The sequence below is a fragment of the Natrix helvetica genome, assembly GCF_964273705.1.
Source record: "Natrix helvetica genome assembly, chromosome: 3".
NCBI classification, from domain to species: Eukaryota; Metazoa; Chordata; class Lepidosauria; order Squamata; family Natricidae; genus Natrix; species Natrix helvetica.
Window position 1 is genome coordinate 65,462,022 of NC_138549.1, and position 16,336 is coordinate 65,478,357.

General features: G+C 40.4%; 1 protein-coding gene across 3 annotated transcripts in view; it reads left to right on the forward strand.

The window, feature by feature from the left end:
• The window catches only part of RASAL2 (RAS protein activator like 2), a gene marked incomplete at its 5' end in the record, with an annotated part of 242,109 nt that overhangs the window by 153,258 nt on the left and 72,515 nt on the right, over positions 1 to 16,336 (forward strand). For all 3 annotated transcript variants that reach the window (XM_081947703.1, XM_081947702.1, XM_081947701.1), the window contains one exon: positions 6,122 to 6,213. In XM_081947703.1, coding sequence (XP_081803829.1) covers positions 6,122 to 6,213 — 92 coding nt within the window. The remainder of the gene's footprint in view (positions 1 to 6,121; positions 6,214 to 16,336) is intronic.

Sequence of the window (16,336 nt, forward strand, 5' to 3'; positions counted from 1 at the left end):
ATTACTTTGTTTGCTTCTAGGTGTTCGCAAATTCGTTGCTTGATTATTTTTTCCAGAATCTTTCCTGGTATTGAGGTCAGGCTGATAGGTCTGTAGTTTCCTGGATCTATTTTTTTCCCTTTTTTGAAGATGGGAACCACATCATACTTTGCTACCATCCAAATTTAGCACATAGCAACAGCATTTGTCATTAATTATTTGGGGAGGGGGCAAGCAAACCTTGCTCTTCATAGGAAAAGTGTCTATAACAGAGAGTGCTAGCTTTGGGGCGCCTGTTAATGGCCTGAAAGTAACTGATGATTTGGGAAGAGGGATTAAATTGCCGAAGTGTATTTCCTCTTTCCTGTCTGCAGAAAGGAGGGGAGAACCAAACAACTGTCTTGAGTATCTATCCTTCTGTGAATAGTGATCCAAGGGTTGGAGCGCCTGCCTTTCCAGAGTCTCAATAGATGTTGAAACTCTGGAAAGAGTGCAGAGAAGAGCAACACGAATGTTTAAGGTGCTGGAGTGTAAAACATACAAAGAACGGTTATAGGAATTGGTTATGTCTAGTCTAATGAAAAGGAGGACTAGAGAAGACATGATAGCGATGTTCAATTGGGAGGCCTTATCAAGATGAAGGTCAAACTATTTTTCTTTTTTTAAAATATTTTTTTTATTTTTTATTTTCAAAACAAACAGCACAAAAAATCTTCCTTCTTTACATACTGTAGAAAGTGTATCAGTTGGTTATTTTTCAAAGCACCACCAAACACAAAAAAGCAAGACAATAAACAATTGATGGAAGCTAACCAAGGAGAGAAGTAACATAGAACTAAGAAGAAATGTTCTAACCCTGAGAGCAATCAAACTGTGGAATAATTTCAGAAGTTGTGGATGCTCCATCACAGGAGGCTTTGAAATAGAGACTGGACAACCATATATCAGAAATTATATGGGATCTCCTGCTTGAGCACGGATTGGACTAGAAGAGCTCCAAGGTCCATTCCAAGTCTATTATTTTATGTTCTAATCTTTCAGAACATTGTATGTCAGTGTTTAAATAAACACTCCGACAGCAACTGAATTTCTTTTGGCTTAGCGAAATCAAATTTAAAATGGGTAACTTCTTCTGTAAAGGTACCAGTTTGTTTATGTAAACTATGTAATAATAATAATAATAATAATAATAATAATAATAATAATAATAATAATAATAATAATAATAATAATAATAATAATAATAATAATAATACAATCAAGGCCATAAATACCTGGGCAATACCAGTTATAAGATACACAGCTGGTATAGTTAACTGGACACAAGCTGATTTGGACATTTTGGACCGAAAAACCAGGAAACTAATGACAATGCACTACAGTTTACATCCACGCGGTGACACTGATAGACTATACCTGCCCTGAAAATCAGGTGGCAGAGGATTATTACAAGTGAAGCAAATAGTTGAAGAAGAAAAACATGCACTGGCTGATTATTTAAAAGAAAGTCAAGAACATCTATTAATCGAAGTAAAGAACAAAAATCTACTGAAGGCCCAACAGACGAAACAAGAATACAGAAAAGATGTGATAAAATCAAGAATGGAGAGTTGGCAGAACAAAGCATTACATGGTCAATTTCTGGAAAAAATAAAAGATAAAGTGGACAGTGAAAAAACTTGGTTATGGTTAACAACAGGTACATTAAAGAAAGAAACAGAGTCACTAATCCTGGCTGCGCAAGAACAAGCTATCCGAACAAATGCCATTAAGGCCAAAATCGAAAAATTCTCTGATGATGCCAAATGCAGACTCTGCAAAGAAGTTGATGAAACTGTTGACCACATACTCAGCTGCTGTAAAAAAATCGCGCAGACTGATTATAAATTGCGGCACAATTCAGTGGCACAAATGATCCACTGGAATTTGTGCAAAAATTATAATATTAAAACAACAACAAACTGGTGGGAACATAAGCCTGAAAAAGTTATCGAAAATCAGATGCTGTGGGATTTTCGTATACAAACAGACAAAATACTAGCGCATAACACACCAGACATCATACTGATTGAGAAAAATAAGGTTACAATCATAGACATCGCAATACCAGGTGATAGCAGGGTCGAGGAGAAGGAACATGAAAAAGTCGCGAAATACCAGGACTTAAAAATTGAAATTCAACGATTATGGCACAAACCAGCAGTGGTAATTCCAGTGGTAATCAGCACACTGGGTGCTATTCCAAAAGCACTGGAATTACATTTAAAACAGTTAAAAACTTGACAAAATCACCATCAGTCAAATGCAAAAAGCTGCACTGCTTGGATCTGCACGTATATTACGAAAATACGTTACGACGTCCTAGGCCCCTGGGTGGGGCCTGACTAGTAATCAATGCCAAATCTTGCGAAACAACTGGCCGCTGTGATACAATATAATAATAATAATAATAATGATGATGATGATGATGATGATGATGATGATGATGATGATAATAATAATAATAATAATAATAATAATAATAATAATAATAATAATAATAATAATAATAATAATAATAATAATATAAAAGCTATTTCACTTTCTATAGGCAAATAAGATTATATAAAAGTGATAGTTTGATAGGTTGGGTCATGGTCTGAGAACAAAGAGTAATATGTGGAATATATCTAGTTTACCTATTTTAATGTTATTTTTCTCAAATTTGTAAATCTTTTGACAGTATCTGGTAGGGTAAGTGCTGTTTAACATTTGAATTTACTTAAAAATAAATGTACAATTTTGGATTATATCTATCTGTTCCAATCTTATTAACAGTGCAAGACTGAACTTCAGTCTTTCTTAAGGTGTCTGCAAAACAGTTTATATTAGAGCTCCCCTTTTCAGAGATTGAATTAACTCTGTTGATCATGACTTCAAGGAAATGTTCATGAATTGCAGTTTTAAAATTGTTCATTTTCTTTGAGGCACTTCTGAACACCCAGTTATTTGGTTAACTGGTCCTGAAGGTATTTCTGTTTTTCAGTATGGCTGTGTATAGAACAGAAAACAAGTTTTGTTTTGAACTTGAAACAAATAAATGTATTTTGGGAATTTTGCCCATTTTTAATTGATTGTGGTTCAGCAGTAATGTAACCTGGAACATTTTGTTTTTCCCAATTTTGGGCAGAACCACATCTGGAAGGATCCTGGAATGATTTTACAGGGGGATGTACAAATTGGGTAGCTATTGCTTATGCCCTTCTACCAATCCCAGGAGCCTTTGCTGAGGCTCAGTGGTGATAACATGACATTGTAGCTTTGCAAGCCAGGGATTTTCCCCAACAGCTGTCACCATGGTTATGAGTTGTAGAGTAGAACCTGTGATGAGGAGGGAAAGGATGGCAGAACAATAATGTTATGCCAGAGTCCAGAAACTGGAAGGTGAGCTAAAGCAGGAGTGTGGCATACCTAAGTGGAAAGAATCAAGACAGGCATTTTTGTAAGATGGTATTTCCTAACTGGTCAAAAACCGAATTGATGAGTGAGGTATGGGTCCCTGATGGGATTACCTGTGAAATTTGCTCAAGGTCACAGATGAGGCTGTAGGAAATAAATGCATTGACATATGTGAAGGGTGTGTATGTGTGCAGCAACATTGGGCTATCACACAAGATCCGTTGTTGCTGTTGTTGTTTTTTACATATATTGAGATGTTATCCAAAAAGGACAGATATGCTTCCATCATTCTGATGAAAAGTGTGAGAACCTGGAGTCACCATTTTTGCCATGAAGCGGGGAATTGCCCACCCCAGACCTTATGGAAGTCTAGCCTTGCTATTATTGTGATTCGTGTTGAGCATCAGCTGAAACAATGAAACCAAACTATGTTCTGTATCCAAAACATAGGCAGTAAGAATTAGAAATTCCTTCAAAGTAATGCAGAACTAGATAGCTAAGAGGAACCTTCAAAATCTTTGAGCTGGAAAAGAAATTCTGACATTTATAAAGTCCATAGCTGAAATCAGATTTGAATTTTTAACCAAAGTTTTACAGGGCACCAGATGTAAATATGTTTCCTTTTTTTGAAATTTGGTTAAAATAAAATTTTCTGCCCCTTGATCTAAATACAGGTAGTCGTCGACTTATGAGCACAATTGAGCCTAAAAAAATTTGTTGCTAAATAAAACATTTGTTAAATGAGTTTTGCCCCATTTTGCAACCTTTCTTGTCACAATTGTTAAGTTAATCACTGCTTTTAGGAAGTTAGGAACAGGGTTGTTAAGATAATACGGCTTTCCCATTGATTTTGCTTATCAGAAGTTTGCAAAAGTTGATCACATGACCCTGGGACATTGCAACTGCCATAAGTATGAGTCAGTTGCCAAGCATTTGAATTTTGATCAGGTGACCACGGGGATGCTACAACAGTTGTAAGTGTGAAAAACAGTCATGCATCACTTTTTTCAGTGTCACTGTAACTTCAAACGATCACTAAATGAACTGTTGTAAGTCAAAGACCACCTCTATGCAGCATGTTTTTAAATGCGATATTTTGGTGAAATCTGAAGCAGTATCTACAAAACTTTCAAGGAAACTGCCCATCACTTCCTGTTTTAGGAATTTCAGTTTGATGAGACAACACTTAAATGTTTGCATCAGCCCACTCCATGGCAAATGGAGGAGTTTGGGAGAATTGTAGACATGTTCTGGGAGAAAACCATGCGGTCTTGGAATATATACTGTAGTTCAGGAAAAAATAAAAGATGAATTTCTAAACAAATTATATAGCATAAGTTAAAATGAAAAAGTTCAATTTAAAAGAGTAAAAAGGGAATACATAACATGCTTACAACTAAAGTGAAGTTACTCAACAGTAGTAACTGTGAAAGGGATATTGGAGTCCTAGTGGACAACCATTTAAATATGAGCCAGCAATGTGCAGCAGCTGCCAAAAAAGCCAACACAGTTCTAGGCTGCATCAACAGAGGGATAGAATCAAGACAACGTGAAGTGTTAATACCACTTTATAATGCCTTGGTAAGGCCACACTTGCAATACTGCATTCAGTTTTGGTCACCACGATGTAGAAAAGATGTGGAGACTCTAGAAAGAGTGCAGAGAAGAGTAACAAACATGATTAGGGGACTGGAGACTAAAACATATGAAGAACGGTTGCAGGAACTGGGTATGTTTAGTTTAAGAGAAAGAAGGACTAGGGGAGACATGATAGCAGTGTTCCAAAATCTCAGGGGTTGCCACAAAGAAGAGGCAGTCAAACTATTCTCCAAGGCACCTGAGGGTAGAACAAGAAGCAATGGGTGGAAACTAATCAAGGAGAGAAGCAACTTAGAACTGAGGAGAAACTTCCTGACAGTTAGAACAATTAATCAGTGGAACAGCTCACCTCCAGAAGTTGTGAATGCCCCAACACTGGAAGTCTTTAAGAAAATGTTGGATAGCCGTTTGTCTGAAACAGTGAAGGGTTTCCTGCCTAGGCATGGGGTTGGACTAGAAGGTCCCTTCCAACTCTGCTGTTGTATTGTATTGTATTGTACTGAACTACTAATTAAATAATATTTTACTATATTTTACTATATTTTAATAATATTGTTGTTAAATAACATTTTAAATGATTATTTTATAATGCTGAGATACTAAATTCTTAAACTACTGAATGAAAAACTAAGATATAGTTTTTGTACTGTAATATTGTACTGTGCAATAAAGGTGGGTGAGTGAGTTTTGCATGCTATCTTATCCCCTTTATTTGAAATCAATCCTGACATCAGGAATGATAGATTTTCTGCATGAAGAATAGCCAACAGAATTATTAGAGACCCTTGATAAATAAATCTATATTTGATTGCTTGATCAATTTGAATTCTTTATTATACAAAAGGAGAAAAATGAATAGAATAAAAGAGACTTCTAACCAGGTTGTTCAATATTTTTGGAATTGTTTTAGCTCTAATATAATTTCCTCAAATTTCTTTCCTTGTAATTTTATATTACATTGTTAACTACATTATACATGTATAATTTTATTATTTGATATAATAAAATCATTATATTAAAAGATTTGCATAGGGAATGGGAAGGATGTTTCTATTTAAAGAAAAACTTATTTTCTCCATTATTTATTTTCATCGTCCTATCTCAGAGGTTCCACCAGAGACATCTCCTCGAAGACGGAGCATCTCTGGAACAAGCAATCCCACAGATACATCAAATACATCACCTTTCCGAGTACCAGTAAGTAGACATTTCCTTTCAATGGGATTATGTGACAAACTCAGTATATGTCTATGGCATAGCATTTACCCCTACACCAGGGGTGTCAAACTCAAGACCCATGGGCTGGATTTGGCCCGAGAGTGCTTATATCTGGTCCGCCGGGTGCCCTGGAAACAGCGAAGGACCGGCCCACAATGCCTCTGCCAGCAAAAAGGAAGCTGAGGAGGGCCGCAAGCACTCAGGCCACTACAAGGGCCCCTGACACAAGTGACATTGAGTTGGCCACATCCACCCTGGCCATGCCCCTTGGCCCCCCAAGGTCAAAGAATACCCTGATACAGCCTGCAGTGAAATTGAGTTTGACACTCCTGCCCTACAGCATATAGGACAAACAGTCTCCAAGCAAGTCTCCAAGCAAGAAGCCCAAATGGGCACCTTAAGTTACTCTCCCTGCAGCTTTGTTTGGATGGGTAGGGAGGGGCTAGTCAGATTTTGTTTCTAATTTTCTTAAAATGTGATTAAAATATATATCAATTCATATGATTGTCTGTGATTCTGTATTCTAAAATATTAATTCTTCATAATAATTCTGATACTGGTGGATTTTTCCCCCTATTCTACAGATGGAAATTTATCACTTTATACTTCAGTTTCCTTTTGTGAGGCAGATATTCAGTTGTAAATTATTTGTTTTTATAATTTTACTCCAAATTTCCTTGGAAATTTGGGTGGACCAAAGTAGGAAGTATCCGTACTTGAATTACTGCATTTTTTTCTAGTATTATACTGAGGGTGAGTCATTTACAATGTAAACCAATTAAAATTAAATAGCTTTTCCAACAGAACTGCAACAAGTTTTTAAATGACAGTAATGAATAACAATGCTCTGGAATGTTATTTTATGTTCTACTTAAGAATCTGTAAAAATTAACTGTTTTTACTATTCTCATATCTTTCCTTGTTTTAATTAGCATGTTTATATCTTTGACCTACGTTCTCAATTTTCCTTCCTACTTCATTACAGGTTTCTTTACATACTTTTAAAAATAATGGCTTCTTCTTCCCATGGATAATTCTGAATAAGAATTTCAGTATTTGTTCAGCATAAGGTTGATCAGTTAACAGATCATGTAACAAAATGATCTTGCTCTCTTGCTAAACATCATCAATCCAATATAGAATTATGGTCATATAACAGTTTGGTAATAGATTTCAGCTTTCTTGTCACAATTCCCAAAGAATAAATGGATGGCATTTTCATCTCCAAAACCCCAGCACTCTTAAGAGCCGAACCAGCTGCAGCCAAGGAAGACTATGCCATTTTAGAATTATCTACCATTGTTGACAAAGGACCAGATATACTCTTTGATTTAACCTATTGAGAGTTCACATTCAGAAGATGACTGTGAGTCGGTTCACACCAGGGACGTGCGGTCAGGGGCGGCAGGGGAGGCAGAGCCTCACCTCTCTTCATGAAATAATAGTATATAATATCATATACTATATATATATATATATATATATATATATATATATATATATATATATATATATATATATATATATATATATATATATATATATATATATATATATATATATATATATATATATATATTTATTTATTTATTTATGTTACAACCCCTGGTATGACTAAATATGGGAGGAAGGCCACTACTCCCTCTTTCTAGTCTCCCTTTATTTATTTATCAGTACAATTACAACACACACACAATCATTTTATATATATATTATAATATTATATACATCCGTCCGGCCGCATCCGGGAGCTGCGGAGGCAGAAATGTTGTCGGCGCTCCCGGATGACGAAGGCACGAAAGCGACTGGGCTCGAAAGCGACTGGGGAACGACGAAAACCTTCCTGCCTCTGCTGGATTTCGCACGTTCCTCGCGACTGCAATATGCAGTCGCGAGGAGCGCGCAAAGTCCAGCAGAGGCAGGAAGGTTCTCGTCGTTCCCCAGTCGCTTTCGAGGACTGCGGAGCGCGAGCCAGCGGAGCACGCTCAGGAAGGCGGGGAATGGGATCACGTGTGCTGGAGGCTGAGGCAGTCTGAGCCTCCAGCACATGTGGTCCCATTCCCCGCCTTCCTGATGACGTCACCAGCCTCACCAGCCATAAACCTCACCGCACGTCACTGGTTCATACAATATGTTAAACTTTAAATTTGAGTTAATAAAACAGACTCTGAAAACAGTAGTACTTCCAACTTTTTGCAATTGCCTTCCACCCACAAAATGGTGATTCCGGAAATTGCTTAAACACACGCACTTCAGCAAGTCTGAATACATCAGCTCCATTTCTTTACCAAACATAATTTTTCAATGTTCTGTTATTATACGAAAGGAAGATTGAAGTCATTCTCATGTAGGCGTAAATTCATTACCACCTCCTATTTATATAGCACACTGAGAGCTTGAGCTCTTATACAACTGACAGAGTAGGCCCAGGAAACCAATATTCAAACTCTTACTCTTTTTAATGAACCTGCAGATCAGATGTTCTGTTTAGACATTCTAGGAAGCTTCGTTGCTGCTTGGGTTTCTGGTTAGTGGAAAGAGTAAATTGGATAATACCTGATAATAAAACTGAATTCTAGATGTCTTCAGATGCAGCTGCTTTCCAACAAATGTTCCTTACAGTCACTGAAAGAGTAAAATGGCACCAACTGTGAGGTCAGGTGGCTCAGTCCCCTGAAGGAACAGAATTAAAAAACGATAAGTTGGAGAACAATCAAGTATTGATTGCCCTCAGTTTCCGGGTTAAGTGTGATGTTATCTTTAGAAACAAATTAGCAGTCTTAAAAGGCTCTCGAAATACATTACTTGCAGGACATGTGATATGTCTTTGTTCTTCAATTTCTTCTTCTTTTTCTCTTCCAGTTGTTAATATGCACAGCCTGGCTATTTAAAAAATTCACTTCTGAATAGAACATTCAATTCCAGTAGAGACTTCATCACCATTCTTCTAGGCACTGAACAGTGGCATCCATACAGAAAAAAAATTACTCAAGTGCACAACTTAATGGGCCTTTGTCCAGTGCTTGGAATTTTGATTTATAGTTGCATAATATTCTGAAATGAATGCTTTCTTTTCTTTTCTTCTTAATTTGGAAGAAGCCCTTCAAATAACTCATTGCTGTGAAGAGCTTGGAATTTATTCACATTTAAGGGACTATCAGATGAAATTAAGTTTTTCATCTTCCTCTTTAATATTACTTTTTCTTTTAAAATAACCATTTCTTGCATAACAGTATGTTCAGATCAGTTTATATTTAGCAGCATTAACTGAATGCAGTCCTTGGGTTTCCATTGAGTGATGTGGGGCACACGCTGTGCAGGCAGAATGCCTTGACTCAATCTCTGGTATTTCCTGATTAACCTTAAAAAACCACTGTTTTCCTTCACTATAGTGATGTTGTTGTTATTTTAAATTTATTATAGCCATCCTCACTCTTAGATTCTAAGTGGTTTACAAATACATTTAAAAAAAAAAGTTTAAAGCTTTCCATTTCACAGGTAGTTGAGAGCAAAACAATGTAACCATAACAAATCAAGCTAAATGAGGGGTCCCGCAATCACATCAACACCAGACCTAAGACCAAGGCATAGAATCCTAGGCAATATAAAAAAGGTGCTTTTTGTATCTCTGAGAAAATGCTGTTCCAGAGGGCAGGGGCCATGACATATCTTTGGTCCCAGAAGATGCAGCATATAATAGAAGGGATCTAGACAGTGGCGTAGCGTGGGGGGTGCAGGGGGGCCCGGCCGCACCGGGCGCAACATCTGGGGGGGGCGCTCGCACTCGCAGCTCTCTGCTGTTGACTTGCATGTATTTCAAGGCTGAATTTGAATTGAATGAAGCCTAGGAACGCTTCCCACGTTTAATACAAAAGAGACGCGAGCAGGTCTTCCCCGGGGTCGAGAGCACGAAAGAGGGCCAAAGTTTTCTTCTGCAGATCTAGGTCTCTTGAAGACTGCTGGGCAGGGCGAGGGACGTTAATAACGCGATACGTTTAAATTAGAGCAAGTGAAGACCTTGGGCGGCTTTCCTTTTCCTATTTTCCCAGAACCGAGGGAAGAAAATGATTCTGCTTCGGGCCTATAGAGGGCGCTGCGAGCTTTGCTAAGGAGGACGGCTGCTTCAGAGCTCCCTTCATGTCCCGAGTCCAGTGGCGTAGCGTGCTGACAACCCACGCTACGCCACTGGATCTAGAGCATAATCTACTAGAACAGTGATGGCTAACCTTTTTGCCATCGCATGCCAAAAGCGAGGGGGGGTGCAGGGGCATTGTGCGCGGGCGTGCCCACACCCATAATTCTATGCCCGTGACACCACCACACCCATGCGCAAGGAGGGGAGCCTCCGGAGGGCGAAAAACAGCCAAAAATGAAGGCCGAAGTCAGCTGTCAGTGCGTGCAGCCGACAGGGCAATGCCTCGTGTGCCCTAACAAATGGCTCCGCATGCCATCTGTGGCACATGTGCTGTAGGTTCACCATCATGGCACTAGAATGTACTGTGTGGGCAGAAAGACTACTGAGTGAATGCATAACTTCCTTTAATAAAATAAAACACTACTTTGATGTTACATCCCTTTCAGCAAGGATCAATTTTAAATGTCTGTAGTTGCCAGCAAGTTTCTGGAATATTGCATCTGCTCATTTATAAAAGAAAATATTGGTGTGGCATAAAAGCTATGTCTGGGCTGTGAACCAAAGAGTCTGCAAATCAAATCTTTCTTTTTATGATATGGCCTTAAGAAATCCCCTGAAAGTCTTCCCATCCATCAGAAGAGCAGCAGATAGATCTGGTTAGAATAGCTCTAGAAATTCCAGAAGCAAAGAAAAGAAAGATGGGAACATTGAGAGCAAAGATGGGCTGTCACATGGAATTTTCCTCCTCTTCCTCCTCCTCCTTCCTCTTCGTACTCCCCTCTCCCCTCCCCCCCCTCCTCCTAGCATATTCCTGCAGGGTCTGCTTTTTGGATCATTCAACGTCACTTTGAATGGTCAGTTGTGTCTCCAGGATGCAGGCCTGCAGCTTGCATATCTTTGTTGATGGTGTCTTGCCATCTGTTTTGGCCGCCTGCGAGATCGCCATCCATTGACGTCTACTTGGCAAGCAGTCTTGGCAATGGTGGAAAGTGCTGCTCTCAGGACATGTCCATACCAGCGGAACCGGCCTTATCTCATCTTCACATGGAATTTTGTTTCTGAGATTAATTTCCAATTAAAATAGCCTCAAGAATTTTTTTTAGTGCAGCCTTATTTACAAGTTGGACTTGAAATACGTTTCAGAAAGGAGCAAGTTAGATATTATTTAAATAAATGGATATAGGCTTTAGACAGAACAATGATGTAGCAATTAGAATTTCAAGAACAATATTAAATTTATTGCCACACTTAGGGAAAAGTATTGTAAAATATTTTACTGATGGGGTATCACTAAAGAATTGATTGCTAAACTTGATAATTTGTTTGAAAAAAATCCTGGACAATTAGGTAAGATCATTCATCATTATTTGGTGCAACGTTAAAAAAAAACCCAAAATTTGAGCGATAACCAAATGAGACAAATTCTAAAAGGTTTATTCCCTTTCTAACATGTCATCGTTCTATGAAATATTACCGTATTAAATGTTATATCTCTTTCAAAGCATAATGAAGTAGCTTTGCATGTCCTAACAACTGTTAGGATACTCTACAATTTGCATTAGAAAATGCATATAATTGCTTCAGTAGAAGAATGGTAAATTAAGTTGTAGGAGCATACCTTGATATTTAAAATAACTTCATATTGAAAAATACATCTTAGACTATGGGTATAATCTAAAATTTGATTTTCTCTTAAATTTATCTTTAAAGATAGATTTCTTATTAACAAGACTATAATTTTACAGGTTATGTTTCATGGTGTGTTGATTGCTATTGTTGATAACGATACATTATTTTTTTTAAAAAAATATTGAGATTGTACTCAATACATTAACATAATCATAAATTAACTTGATTGTAATCCTGGTCTGTATTTTCAGAATAAGGTGTTTAGATGTATATAACTAAACTAATAGTATTCTGGGGATTTGTGCTTGATTTAACTAAACTTGTGACTTTTACATTTCTGATCTGTTTACTTTGTACTTTTTTCTCTCCTCTTTTGGCTTGTTTTGTTTTGTTTTAAAATGTTAATACTTTTTTTGTAAAAAGCATACCAAATGAAATAAACGTAATAAACACTTTTATTCTATTTTAAAATGAATTGCTACACTCGCATGTCACATTTCTGGAAATTATGTCTGAACAAACTCGTTGCTGTGTTGCTCCCCTGACTTATTTTGTTAAGAGAACCATCTGAGCAGACTTCTTCTATGGTTAGTCTGCTTGATATATAAACTTGAAATCTGGCTTGTTCTCCCAGATTAATCAGGAATTAAAAGCCAAGAACAAATCATGAATTCCATCAGAGGAAACAGTCAAAAATTGTGGCTCACAGATCAAGATAGCCATTGAAATATTTTTGGTCATCTTTTCAGCCATTCCCATTGACAAGAAGAACAATCAATAGTGTTTACCGGCATACTTGCTTGTTCTCATTAAATTCAGAAATTCCTGATTATTATGAATTGTGATCACTTTCAGTAGGACACCTGGCTAGCTACCACATTATGTTGTTTCTTTCCATTGTAACTTTAATGGAATACATTACATTGTACTAATTTGTATAATTAATGTTATTGTATTGTACACAGTATATATTCATAATGGATATCATTTTGTTTAAATATGCTATCATACAGGTATACTTGGTGAGTTTCAATTATTTCTATTTTACCTGATCTGTCAATCTTGCTGCATACCTCCCCTTTTTTCGTCCTGCAATTTTGTAAATCCCAAGAAAGTTGTCACTGAGCAGATTTCTTCACTTTCTAATTAATGCCAGGAAGTGCTGTGAAGAACTTCCATCCTTGGAATTAGCCTCCGACTTAGTTCACCTTCCTAGTTTTATTTCCTTGCATTCCCTCAAAATATGTGGTTCTTTATCCTCATTCCTACCTGTACATTTTCATGTTTTTCTTCTCTCAGTGGCATCTTCTGAAAAAGTTGTTGTATTATTTCCCTTTGCCAGCATGCTTTAGAGCTTAATGTTTTAACCATGTTTTTCCTTCTAAGTACGTTGCTATTATTCCCATATTTTTAAAGTTGTTTCATTGATGTGTTATGTAGTTAAGAATTTACCTCAAAAACATATCTTTGGGATAGGCGAGAAAAATAAATATGTTTGTGAGTCAGTTTTATCACCAATTCAAGGATTTAAGAATCATCTCCCTGCCCACCAGTGATCTAGTAAGCTCACCCTAGTTTGAGAGCCTGGAGCAGCTTTTTAACAGCATGTGATATCCTGATCATCACTGGGAATTGTAAATGTTATGGCCCAATGCATCAGCAGTTGAAATTGTTCCCCAAAAAACCAGTAAAATCACAATTGAAAAACGGTCACATTCTGCTTATTGAGTCAATCATTTTATTTTATTTATTTATTTATTATTTATTACTTGAACTTATTAGTCGCCCCCTCTCCCCACAGGGACTCGAGGCGACGTACAAAAGTATTATATAGCGTACAGAGGAGGTAAGAATAAATAAATAAGTTACAATACCTAAAAAGTTAAAACCCCAGTGAAATTAACCCTTAAAAACTAAAATTACCAATTAAAAATGCCCTGGACTGGAGAGGTTGTAGTATTATGCCAGGTCAGCTAGTCGAAACAGGTAGGTTTTCAGCTTCATACGGAAGGAGCGAAGGTCGGTTGTTGTCCTGATGTCTGGGGGGAGGTCATTCCAAAGGGTGGGGCCCACTACAGAGAAGGCCCTACTCCTGGGCGTCGCCCTCTGGCACTCTCTGGAGGACGGCACCCGGAGTAGTCCCTCTCTGTGTGAGCGGACGGGTCGCAGGGATGTATGGGGCAGGACGCGATCCCGCAGGTAACTAGGCCCTGTGCCATGGAGCGCTTTGAAGGTGGTAACCAGCACCTTGAAGCGCACCCGGTAGGCCACAGGAAGCCAGTGCAGCTCGCGCAGGATAGGTGTTATATGGGAGAACCTCGATCTCCCCATAATTACCCGCGCGGCTGCATTCTGGACCAACTGCAGTCTCCGGGTGCACCTCAAGGGGAGCCCCATGTAGAGAGCGTTACAGTAGTCCAGGCGAGACGTCACCAGCGCGTGAGTGACTGTGCGCAAGGCCTCCCGGTCCAAAAGGGGCCGCAATTGGCGCACCAGGCGAACCTGGTGGAACGCCCCCCTCGCCACGGCTGCCACGTGATCTTCCATAGACAGCCGGGCATCAAGGAGGACGCCCAAATTGCGCGCCCCTTCCACCGGGGCTAATTGATCATCCCCGATGGCCAGCGATGGCATATGCTGGTTGAACCGGGAAGCCGGAAGCCACAGCCACTCTGTCTTGGAGGGGTTGAGCCTGAGCCTGTTGTCATCCATCCAGACCCGTACGGCTTCCAGACACCGGGACATCACTTCAACAGCCTCGTTGGGGTGGTTTGGGGTGGAAATGTACAGCTGAGTGTCATCAGCGTACAGATGGTATCCCACCCCAAAACCACGGATAATCTCGCCCAGCGGCTTCATATATATGTTGAACAGGAGAGGCGAGAGGATCGACCCCTGTGGGACGCCACAGATAAGGGGCCTCGCGGTCGACCTCTCCTCTCCTGCCAACACACATTGCGTCCGGCCAGAGAGGTAGGAGCGGAACCATCGTAATATGGTGCCCCCGACCCCCAACCCCTCCAGACGGCGCAATAGGATACCATGGTCGATGGTATCGAAGGCCGCCGAGAGGTCTAATAGGACAAGGATGGAGGAACAACCCCCATCCTTTGCCCTCCAGAGATCATCCACCAACGCGACCAAAGCTGTCTCCGTGCTGTGACTGGGTCGGAAGCCGGACTGGCGCGGGTCTAGATAATCAGCTTCATCCAGGTGGCGCGGAAACTGCTGAGCCACCACACTCTCAACAACCTTCACTAAGAAAGGAAGGTTGGAGACAGGACGGTAATTTGCTAGCTCCGTTGGGTCCAGAGAAGGCTTCTTGAGCAGGGGCCTCACCACCGCCTCTTTCAAGGCGGTTGGTAAAAGGCCCTCACCCAGCGAAGCGTTCACCAGCCCCAGTAGCCAGCCTCATGAGCCCTCCCAGGAGGCCAGTACCAACCAGGAGGGACACGGGTCCAATAAACATGTGGTGGCTCGCAGTCGCCCACGCAACCTGTCCAAATCTTCGGTGACAACAGGGTCAAACTCCTCCCAGCATGGTCTCTCAGGACTAGCCTCGGACGTCCCCACTGGAGCACTGAGGTGGGTCCATCCCCTTCGGATCCGATCGATTTTATCCTGCAGGAACTCTCCAAATTCCTCTGCCCGGCCCAGCAATGGGGGGTCCCGCTGCCCCTGTGACAAAAGGGAGCGGGTCACCCGAAACAGGGCGGCAGGGCAGTTCTCTGCGGACGCTATAAGGGTGGCACAATACTGCCGTTTGGCCACTCTTATTGCCACAAGGTAAGTCCTTACGTAGGCTCTTACCTGTGCTCGGTCGGATTCGGAGCGGGAGGACCTCCACTTGCTCTCTAGGCGTCTCCTAAGGCGTTTCATCGCCCTTAGCTCCCCGTTAAACCAGGGGGCCCGGGTCGATCGTGGCCGTCGGAGAGGCCGCAAAGGCGCCACCCGGTCTAAGGCACCGGCGGCCGTATTATTCCACGCGGCTACCAGGTCCTCTGCCCGGGGGCGGGGCAGGTCTGCAGGAGGTGGCCCAAGCTCTGCCTGGAACCTATCTGGTTCCATCAGACGCCTGGGGCGGAACCATCTGGGATAGTCTGGTTCCGCCTCCCCGCGGTGGGGAGCAGCGCCAGGGAAGTCCAGCTGGAGGAGTGAGTGATCTGACCATGACAGGGGTGTGATGACTAAATTCCCTCTTCCCAGATCACTCGTCCACTGGTCGGAGACAAACACAAGATCTAGTATGTGGCCTCCCTCGTGCGTGGGGTCCTGAACTACTTGAGTCAGATCCATGGCTGTCATGGAAGCCATGAATTCCCGGGCTGCCCCGGATGC